Source organism: Grammomys surdaster, unplaced genomic scaffold, assembly GCF_004785775.1.
Source record: "Grammomys surdaster isolate TR1022 unplaced genomic scaffold, NIH_TR_1.0 131, whole genome shotgun sequence".
NCBI lineage: Eukaryota > Metazoa > Chordata > Mammalia > Rodentia > Muridae > Grammomys > Grammomys surdaster.
The window spans coordinates 4,553,365-4,564,677 of NW_021604589.1; the positions used below are offsets into that span (position 1 = coordinate 4,553,365).

An 11,313-nucleotide genomic window follows, 5' to 3' on the forward strand; every position below is an offset into this window, starting at 1 on the left:
AGATAGATAGATAGATAGATAGATAGATAGATAGATAGATAGATAGACAGATAGACGGATGCCTGAGAAAGCCTCTGAGCAGGTGTTTATTCCTCACTTGCATAGGCAGGCCAGGTCCCTGGAATGCATCCTGCATCCCACAGGTTCATGCTGGGCAGAGAATTGCAGCCCTCCCTCTGAGATCAACTTGCCTATTTCAGTGAGCTTCTTTTTCTCTCCTCTCATTGTCTGCCTAGTTTGTGTTCCTCACCTACGTGCTGGGAGTGGCCTGGCTGGGTGTGTTTGGCTTTTCTGCAGTGCCAGTGTTTATGTTCTACAACATCTGGTCAACCTGTGAAGTCATCAAGTCTCCACAAAGCAATGGGACCTCGGGTGTGGAGCAGATCTGTGTGGATGTCCGACAATACGGTACCTCCTTTCAGTCCTCTCCCCATTACTTCTTTATTGTCTTCTGCCTGGGTCTGGGTTGTGATTAACACATAGACCTCTCTTTAGTCATCACAACACATTTCCTACCTTCTCCATGAATAGTTCATGTTCTTCTCTAATTTTGGAGGTAAGCATCTCTGGGCCCTTGCACTTGCTAAAAGATGTTGAGATTTGTAAAAATGTTTTTTGAGTTAGGCATATAGTTAAAAATAAGTCTTTTATAATGCAAAACTACTTTATAATGCAGTTCAATTTTTAAAAGACTTCTAGATAGCCACCGTAAGAATTTATATATTTTTTGCAGTTTTTCCTTTTTGCCCTCTTTCTCTTCTTCATTTGTATTTTTAATCTCACCATGTAGTCCAGGCTAGCCAGCTTGCCTTGACCCCCTAGCCCCGCTTCAGCCTCTTGAGTGCTGAGATTCTGGCATGTGCTCCCATTCCCTCTCCTGTCAGTTCCACAGGGATTTTTCACTTAACACATTTGCATGCCTGCCCCTTTGAAGGGAGTCTTTTCAAAATGACCAATTGCTTCAACTTATCTGTACTGAAAACCTCAACATAAACTGCAGACAGATTTCAAAAGTCATCACGATGGACTCTGGGGAAAGCAGTCCCCCAGTCAGAAGCTGGCTCAGACATTATCTTCTCACAAATGGCATCCTCGTTCCTGTGAGCAGCCATAGAAGAAGCCACTAGGGCCTCCAGACAATTAATTTGGATGGGAACTGACTTCCTTGCTGAGGGAAGGCCACATATTAGAGGGAGTGTAATTACTGCTTCCAAATAGGAAAACAGAGAAGAAGAAAGCTTTCCTTTAGAAATGAAGACGGAATGGGTCCTTCCAGAGTTCTCCTGAGCAAAGATGGCTCTTTCCTTTCTACATAGATTTTTTCATGTGGCTTATTCTCAATGTGTTATCCTATAGCATGGTATAAAACCCATCTAAAACTGCCCATAGTAGATGTCTTCTCACATAGGCTTGGCCTTAAAACACATCGAAAGGGCCCTGGGTTAGTTTTTAAAGTACTTGGAAGGCTGGGTATGGTGGCACATGTCTACAGTCATAGGAGTCAAGAAGCTGAGGCAGTAACACTGCCATTTCTCTGCCTGCCTGGGCCACAGAGTCAGACCAGGCCTGGAAACAAAAAGTTTCCATGAAAGAATATGTTCAAATAATCTCTGGGTTCCTTACAAATAACTCTTGTTGCCATGGTAACAACTTTTTAAAAATCATGTCTCTGCCCAGCTGGTTATTTTTTGAGGTTACTTGTTTGAGTTGACGTTAGAGATAGGAGAAAATATGAACTTAAAATTTCCCTCCCTTTCTTCCTTCTTTCCTTCTATCCTTCCTTCCTTCCTGGAGAAGTATAAATTGAGCTGTCCTTAATATTTAAGCACATCAGCCGGGCGGTGGTGGCGCACGCCTTTAATCCCAGCACTTGGGAGGCAGAGGCAGGCGGATTTCTGAGTTCGAGGCCAGCCTGGTCTACAGAGTGAGTTCCAGAACAGCCCGGGCTATAAAGAGAAACCCTGTCTCGAAAAAAACCAAAAAAAAAAAAAATTTAAGGACATCCCCATACATTAAAGAGGGAAAAGACTGGCATCCCAGTGGACAATTGTCACTGCAGACAGAACTTCTAGCTAGGAAAAGAATACAAGCCATGCCTCTCTGGCTCAGACACAGACACAGGTCCCACAGTCCTGTGACTTAAGCACCAGTAGCATGCTTCATGAGGGGCTTCCCTGCAAGTTAATAAACTCACTGCAGAAAAAACAAAAACCAAAAAACCTCAACTAGCCTTGAAAATGTAGGCCAAAGCACTGCAATACACACGTTGAATCTCAGCATTCAAGAGGCATAAAGGCAAGCAGATCTCTTCAAGACCAGACTGGTCTACATAGCTAGTTCCTGGCCAGCTAGGGCTATATAGTGAAGCCTTATCTAAAAATAAAACAAAATAAAATCTGAAATATACAAATACTGAACTTCACTGAACAGCATACAGTCTACAGGAGAGAGAAAAATGCCCAACTGTTAAAATCTCACATGGACTAGAGTGACTTGCTCTTGCTCTGTTGCCCAAATGGAGCTTATTCTTTGCCCTGCCTTGCCTGAACTGCAGTCACCAGGTACTTTGATCGAAAAGGAACATAGCTAACAATTGTAATTGGTTGGAATCTAGAATGGAAAGGTCTGCTAAGAACATGAAATGGGCTGGGATTGTAGCACAGTGGCTGTATGTGTATATAGCGTGTGCAAAGGCCCTAGTATTGGGGTGGGAGGGACCACCAGCACCACAAAGCACAACCTAAATTGAAGCCAAGCCATAGCTTGAACTCATATTCTGTTGGGGTTCACTTTGCAGGTATCATTCCTTGGAATGCTTTTCCAGGCAAAATCTGTGGCTCTGCCCTGGAGAATATCTGCAACACGAATGAGGTAAACATGCCACAGAGCTGAAGACTCACACACTTTGTGACTTACAACCTAAGCTGAGAAACAGGGCGCTAGATGATGGTCAAAGTGCTCTGAAAGGAAGGGCCTCCGTGTGAACTGTCGAACACTGTAACCATCACTCTTCATTTCCCACCTTCAATAACATTTCGGATGCTCTAGCCTTAAGGCAATGGGCTCTTCCTCTCTACAGTAGTTTGTGATCCAAAAACCTAAAAATCTGAGACATGACTTTTGGGAATGTTTTCACAAAAAATACGTGTCACAGGCAAATGAAAGTTAATTCCATGGTTTTTGTTGTTGTTGTTTTTTAAAAAAAGAAGGCTGGGCTGGCTAGGCATGGTAGCGCTTGCCTTTAATCCCAGCACTCCTGGGGCAGAGGCAGGTGAATCTCTGTGAGTTCAAGGGCAGCCTGGTCTACAAAGCAAGTCCAGGACAGCTATGGCTACACAGAGAAACCCTGTCTTGAAAAACAAACAAAGGTCTGGGGCTAGAAAGAAGAGTGATGACTTAGCAGTTAAGAACACCTGGTGGTGTTCAGAAAGACCGAGGTTCAGTTCACAGCACCCACATAGCAACATATAGCAACTCACAACCACCTGTTAACTCCAGTCCCAGGGGACCCAAAATGTTCTTCTGTCCTCCAGGGACACCACACACATTTGCATTATACATATATTTTATATGCATATGAAACATCCATACCCATAAATACAATTGAAAACAATAATAGAGTAAAAAGGTACCCTAAATTTGTGCATATGTCAGATTTTTAGTAAGAGGCCAGAGCTAATCAGTTAATCATTCATGCTTCCAGAACAACTTGTGATAAGGGCTTTTTTTTCCTTTCTTTTTTTTTTATTTTTATTTTTTTGTCCTTATTTGGCAATATACTCTTAACACTTTGAAACTTTCTTACCACTAAAGTATTCGTCAGCTGTGGGCTTACAACTGTTTATGAAACAAATGTCTTCAATGCACTGGTGGGAGTGTGTATATTTAAGACAACATGGATGTGTTGGAACATGGAACATGGGTGTTTTGGAAAGCATCAACTTATAGAAACAATCTGGCTCTACCTTATCTGGCTTGTCTGTTTGTATAGCCATAACATGGACTGCTGGCTCTGAGCAGAGCCTCCTAACCTTGGCTGCACATTGCAGTCATCAAGGGACTACATTAGATCCATGGTTGAGGCCAAGGTTTTTGGTAATCCAGTGTGATTGGTCTGGGGTGCAGACTGAACATCAGAAAGACTTGAAGTTCCCACAGTGATCATAATATGCATCCAGGGCTCAAAGGGCATGTGGGCCTGTGCCCAGGCCAGCAGCCAATATCTGTGAAGGCGAGTGAGATATCATTCCAGAACACATGTAAGGTCCTTCTCACCCCACAAAATGCTCACGGTGCCCTATTCTTTCCTAGTTCTACATGTCCTATCACCTGTTCATTGTGGCTTGTGCTGGAGCTGGTGCCACCGTCATTGCCCTGGTGAGTATCCTAGAACCACCCTAATGTAGTGTTCCTCCCCTGCTTCAGAACCACCAGTTTCCCTTTCAGCTTTTACCAGCAGATGAAGCAAAGGAGCTGTGTATTCTGCTGTGGTTAACTGTTCCCTCTGTAAACTTACCGAATGTCTAGTTTGCAGGAAGTACTGGTGGCTGCCTTGGCACCGACTGATGCAATTTGGACACTGGAAAGAAGAGAGGGTACCTACACCTACTGACTAGGCATAGCATGTTGCCTTATTGCATTTAGCAATTAGGTCCATGATTTCATTCAGGGATGGAGACTCATGTGAGGCACTGCCCATTTATTTGCAAAGAAATCTTGACTTCCAAATAGAAAGATAATACATAGTTGATCTCCTTGTGTGCAGAAATAATCTTCTAAGAAGTCAATTCAAATGCTAAGTTGTATATATTGAACATAGCCTGCTGGAGGAAGTACAGAGTACCCTCTTGGTTATGTCATCCCATGTAGATTTCAGTGTAAGACACCTTAATTAATGTATACTGTTGATGGTATACTAGCCAGTTCATGGCCAACATCACTATCATCCATTCATACCTAGATGAAGGTTCTCTCATGCACATTATCTCTGAAAGGCACTCGAACACCTTTCTTGGGAACTATTTTAGCAAATGTGGCACTAGATGCTTGTTTACCATGAGTGCAAAACACACGCAGCAAACTATCACCTCAGTAGAGCTCAGCTGGAACTGTGCACATAAGGGGACTCAAATCCTTAAGTGCTTTGTGTGTGCCTAGTCATGGGTGAGAAAATATTGTTTTGGTTATTACATATTTTACCAAGTAGCCAAACTTGGAATCTGCACATAATGAGAATCAACTTATAAGCAAATGGGCTTGCATGCATAGTTGTTTTGCTTGGTTTATGATTTGTAGAAAACTAGTTTTGAGGTTGGGAGAGCAAAGAGATTTCAGCTGCTTGAGGATGACCCATTCTCAGTTTTCCTAAGCATTAAGTCATTCCTTCCCATGAAATCACCGTGGTCGTGACCTGTTCTCTTGGCTCAGCAACAGGCAGGAAGAAGACTAATTGCTGCTGAGCAGGCAGTTTGGGAAAGATGAGAAGAAATAGGGCACTGAGCTTCATCTCCCATACTGCTGACCCAGCTCTCTATCTTGTTATTCTTGAAATACATCCAAGGCTTTTTAATAAGCTTACTGAGGGCAGAGCCAAGGACTTCCATTATGTATGTGTGATCAGAAACAAGGCATGTGCTAGATGAGAGAAAGCATCTGCTTTGATTAGAAGGTGGGGAGAAAGCCCTCAGACTATGAGCTGGCACTTCTCCCTGCCCTGGTTTAGAGGTGTCACACCATCAGCCCTCACTGTATCTTACCGCCCTGTTTTGTTCTCTTCCACCAGCTGATCTACATGATGGCTACTACATATAACTATGCGGTTTTGAAGTTTAAGAGTCGGGAAGACTGCTGCACTAAGTTCTAAATTGCATAAGGCCGATAAGGAGCTTTATTTAGAGAGCTCAGCTCTGTAGCATGAACACCACTGACACTCCAGACTAAAGCGGAGCCTAGGTTTCTGCAGTTTTACTACAGCAACTTGTAAATAGCTTCAGTTAACTCACTTTGCATGGTAGACTAAATAGGACTTACTGTACATGAATTACAAAATAATGGGGTCTGGCTATTCCCACAGTTTGAAAAGAATTGTTATTTACCAACACCAGTGAGCATTCTTTGAAAAATACTTTTCTTGAACTTAAACTCTGAGCAGTATCTCTCAATGGAATATTTACCCCTTGACATATCTGTTTTTTCCACTAGTTTTGCTTGCTTGATAACCGACCTTAGCGATGGGAAGGAGGAGTGCCGAAGGTAGAAAGTTAGAACCTGCTTTCATTTTGCCACACTCTTCTAGAAAAGATTTCACAAGTATAGTTAAAATGAAGCTTAAAAGGTTTTTATAGCACATGGTTGGCTCCTTACCAAATAGATGTCAGGTTAGACCAGATAAAAATTTGAAGGCTATCACCCTTTTGATTTTTCTGAAAAATGATTAGTTTTGATACAATGCCATCGCTTCTTTAGAACCCACAAAACTGGTAACTTTAAATTGTCTTGCGACATAGCAACTGTTCCCTCATAACTAGGTTCTTACATTACATGTCAGATTTTACTGGGAAGAGCAGTTGGGCCCAGAGCTGAAGGTCTCACCTACGTTGAGAAGGAAGTATGGTATGAGAAGGGAATGTGGTCTTTAAGGAAACTGAGCTGTGTAGATTTGTTTCAGGCAATGAGAAATACATGGGAAGGATGTGTGTGCCACAGAAACTGTGAAGACTGATAAGGATTTTTATGTGAAATGAACTTAGAGGAAACAAAATACTGGCAGTTATAAAAGGAAAAAATAGTTTTCATTGCTAAAAAAATTGTTAACATACAGACTGCATACTTAGTTTTTAATTTTTGTTTTGACATTCATTTAATTTCTCCATGTTAAATATAGACTTCTATAATCATTTACTCAAAATAAACATTTTTTCACACTTTGTAGGCCTTTTGGGCAATTTTTTTTTTTTACCCACAGGGAAGTCTTTGCTCTACATTTTTAAACATAAAAAGCAACGTGTTTCTGAACTTCTGCATTTGTCATTTAAAATTACCCTCAAAATGGTAAAAAAGCACTGTGACATATATATATATATATATATATATATATATATATATATATATATATATTTCATTTCATTTTACTTCTTCTTAACAATAACTTTGGTCATTTTATTCCTAAGTTCACTGTATTTGCATACTAACATTTCTTCAGCCTTGTAATATGAAGCATACTAGTAGAGCATGCTCTGCGTCTGGCAGCAAAAGAGTATTAATAGTGAATAACCTCGTCCTTCTCCAGCTGACCCATCTAATCTGCCTAGCAGCTCGCTTTGCCTTCTCACATGCTCACTAGCGGTCATGCTCACCCTTCTCTTCCAGATCCACTTCCTCATGATACTGTCTTCTAACTGGGCTTACTTAAAGGATGCAAGCAAAATGCAGGCTTACCAGGATATCAAAGCAAAGGAAGAACAGGAACTGCAAGATATCCAGTCTCGGTCAAAAGAACAACTCAATTCTTACACTTAAAAGTGTTTGCCAGAGCGTGTCAGCCAACGAATTTACAGCTCTGACACATCATCCGACAGCTGCTCTGCAGTACAGATGTGTATCCCACCAAACTAATGTAGACATACCAACATTTCACTCTCTGTCTCAAGCTGCTGGGGTGGATCTCTAGGAAAACCTTCCAGTGGGTAAATAATTTTCTTTAGAACAAATATTGGAGGTTTCACGTTAGCCATTTTAAAAGGCAACACTTGAAAGAATGACCATTCATCCTTTGGAAAGTCGTGGCATGTGCAGTTAACTGCTGGAGCCGGTTCTAACACAGGGGATGGAATCACATCATGCTCCTTAATGGGGACCTATGGCATGCCAGTATCAAAGGATGTTACCCTAGATTTACATATGCCACCTGTCCTCAAGTGTTATCAAAATAGAATTGGTGTGAAGTTCGTTTTTGATAGCTGACCTTTATTAACCTTTGACTCATCAAAGATGTAATTTTTTCCAAACTTAAAAATCAGCACCCCCACAGTCTCACACATTTATTTCCCAAGCCACTCAGAAACCTATCTTTTTAGTAATGCTAAAAGGAGCTGCAATTATGCTAAATTTATCAGTGCAGAAGCTGGATTCTGACTTGAGCTCTGCAAAATCAGCTTTATAGTCGATCACATCCTAACAAACTGGGAGTAAGGACTTGGTGATCATGATTCTTGTTTGGAAACAAATATCAGCTCTGCCTTAATATTTGCTTTCAATTTCTAATCATTTATATTGTAACCAGAAACCCAAAATTCCTTCATAGATTTTTGTTCCATGAATATCTTTCTTAAGAAGTGTTACCTTGTTAAAATGACCACCATTCTACGCCATTTTAAGTGGTCTGGACAGTGAGTTTACAGTTTCATATCAACTATCTAAAACCTAACTGCAAATTGACCACAGACCTCTGACCTCCTACTTTTATAGACTTTAATACGTAAGTAATTTAAATTAGGGTTGATATTTATTTGTTTTCTTATCTAAATCTTAATTTCCTGGAATAATAATGTTTGATATTCAGCAAGAAAACTGCTTGAGTTTAAGCCATCTTCAAAAGAAACTTGCCTTCTAACTCATTGTGTTCCAGAACATTAAGTGACTAATAGGTACTGGGTATTAGTGATGGTAAGTTCTGTGTTGTTCTTTCTGGAATGGTCCATATAACTGTGGGGTGCATCAGTGCTTTTCAAAGGGGCTGCATACTATAGGGTTAACTATGTATATTCATGTTAAGAGTTAACTTGTGGTTTGGCTGTTTCCTGGATTTTAAAACATATACATGTGCTGAAATGTATTCAAATGAAAGGAAGCATACCTTTATCAAGATGCTATTAAAATTGAACAACTATAATATTTCATTTGGATTTTTTTCTTTTGGTTAATGCTGAAAAAAAACGCCTATTTGGATTCCTTTTAATTGGGAGACGCTCTCTTCTGTGTAGAACAGTTGTTCCAAGATAGCTTAGTGTTTTGTTTTCCTGTTGCATGACAGAATTCAATATTTTTTCCAGCAGTGGAGGTGCTGTTAGAGTTCAGTGTTCTAGAAGAGGCAGTGTCTAAAGCCTAATTTTACTTTTCTAATTCTGGTAGCTACTGCCAGGAATTTTTGAAAGTTTTGTTGAAGTAGTCTAATATTTTTTATGTAAAGAGCATTAAATTTTGCTATGTATAAATTTTTGTAACCTAACAGTGAATCAATATTTTCTATCAGTGCCAAGGGCTTCCTGTAGTTCTATTCAAGTGTTACAATAAATATTTGTAGATAATAGTCGATACTTGTGTATGCTTATTTTAAAGATCTATTTAGGTGGAAATAGTTGTGGATGTACTAAAGAATAATGAAATAAAATTATAGCTTCATTCGCTTGCCTTTTTACCATATATAAATCCTATCTTTCTCTGTTCGCGGCATGGTGTCATTTTTTAATATATATCAGCAAGATTTTACATAGGTAGTGAAATATAGTCCATGGAAGAACACTATTGGTTTTATTTTGCACTAGCGCACATACATACATACATACATACATACATAGATACACAGGTTTTATTTTGCACTAGCACACACACACAAAATGTTTTTAGCAAGAGCAAATTGAGAAAATTTTGTAACCCACTGGGCTGTATTTTGTATAAAATGCTACTAGCACTTAAGAGTCTGTGAAAAGCACCGGATTGTCTTAATTAATTTCTCCAATAAAAATCCACCTACCTATAGGATTAACACATACATAGCTTAATCTTGGGCAAAGTAAAAAAAAAAAAAGAACTTTAATAAGGGTCTATAAACTGTTGACTCATTTTTAAAGCCCAAGTTTAGGGGGAAAGGTATATTTGGCGATATATTGAAATCTAACAGTTAATTTTCTAAGCAGCAGCACTAAATTTGTCTTGGGATTTCATTCTCTAACTTGAAATAACACTGTCAGGATGATTATGCATTTGGTCTCCACCTGACCTTTCTTTGTAGGCCCTGCCTTTGGCATTATGGGCACACCACCTCTCAATGAGGGGTTACCTTTGAATCACTCCCCTTCACTCAAATACTGCAGGTGAATGTGCAGGAGCCCAAATGTAATGAAGTTTGTCTCACTTAACACCGTCTGTTTAGCTGACATTTTGTGTCACTGGATAGGCCTCCTGAATAAATATAGTGGTTTAATAAAACCACAAGTAACCTTGACAGTAATTCTGCCATCAAACATAGGAACCTCCAGAGAGCACAGATTTTCCCAATTGCCTCTGGTTTAAAAAAAAAAAATTAAAGGATGAAAATGAGCTAGGTGGTGGTGGCACACACCTTTAATCCCAGCACTTGAGTGGCAGAGGCAGGCAGATCTCTATGAGGAGTTTGAAGCCAGCCAGATCTACAAAGTGAGTTTCAGGACAGCCAGGACTATTATACAAAGAAACTCTGCCATAGAGGGTTAAAAAAAGAAGTCAAAGTTATAAGGGAAACCTATACACTTAAAAATTAACAAATCCATCCATTATAAATAAGGATCAAAGATTCTACAGTAAAGATGCTGGCTTAATCCTGCTACAAAAAAATCTTAGACAAGGGAACTAATAAAGAATAGAAGAAGTTTGAGGTGTTTTTATTTTTACAGTTCTGGAGACTGAGAAGCTCAGTAACAAAGTGCCAGCACGTTCAGTGTCTGGTGAGGCTCAGGCCTTGACTTGTACAGTGTCAAGTTCTTGGTACTTCTGAAAGGGATGACTGCTCATTCATTCTATGTAGGAGGATCTGCTTTCATGTCATCACCCCCAGAGGCCCACCTCCTAATACCATCACACTAGGGTTCCAACACATGAATCCTGGAGAACCTACATGTTTAACCACAGTACATGGCAAAATATTAATCGAAAAATCTGTGTTCATGTCCAGGGAGAAAACTGTGCTGGGAGGATAGCTTCCTCTTTTATACATTATACCCCAAGTGTGGAGCAGGAGGCACACAGCTTAAACTTAGCAAATGTAAGTCTGGTACCTGACAAGACACGTTTTCAAATAGGTGTAACTTAAGACAAAACCAGAGAGGGGAATGTCATTTTAGTATAATGAATAAATTCCATGGCTAAAGAGAGGATTACAGCCTGGTCTACAGAGTGAGTTCCAAGATAGCCAGGGCTACACAGAGAAACCCTGTCTGAAAAACAAAAAAAAAGAAAGAAAGAAAGAAAGAAAGAAAGAAAGAAAGAAAGAAAGAAAGAAAGAAAGAAAGAAAGAAAGAAAGAGAAAGAACGAGAGAGAGAGAGAGAGAGAGAGAGAGA

The 11,313-nt window shown here is 39.9% G+C and overlaps 1 protein-coding gene across 7 annotated transcripts in view; it reads left to right on the top strand.

The window, feature by feature from the left end:
* The window catches only part of Gpm6b (glycoprotein M6B), a 144,948-nt gene extending 135,504 nt beyond the window's left edge, over window positions 1–9,444 (top strand). For 4 of the 7 annotated variants that reach the window (XM_028761723.1, XM_028761740.1, XM_028761708.1 and 1 more), the window contains 4 exons: window positions 237–408; window positions 2,798–2,871; window positions 4,312–4,377; window positions 7,369–9,444. In XM_028761723.1, the coding sequence (XP_028617556.1) occupies window positions 237–408; window positions 2,798–2,871; window positions 4,312–4,377; window positions 7,369–7,518 (462 nt within the window). In that variant the 3' untranslated portion in view covers window positions 7,519–9,444. Of the gene's footprint in view, window positions 1–236; window positions 409–2,797; window positions 2,872–4,311; window positions 4,378–5,782; window positions 6,928–7,368 lie in introns of those variants that run through there. The other 3 variants (XM_028761736.1, XM_028761730.1, XM_028761713.1) reach the window with 1 other exon arrangement.
* Window positions 9,445–11,313: the final 1,869 nt, after the last annotated feature.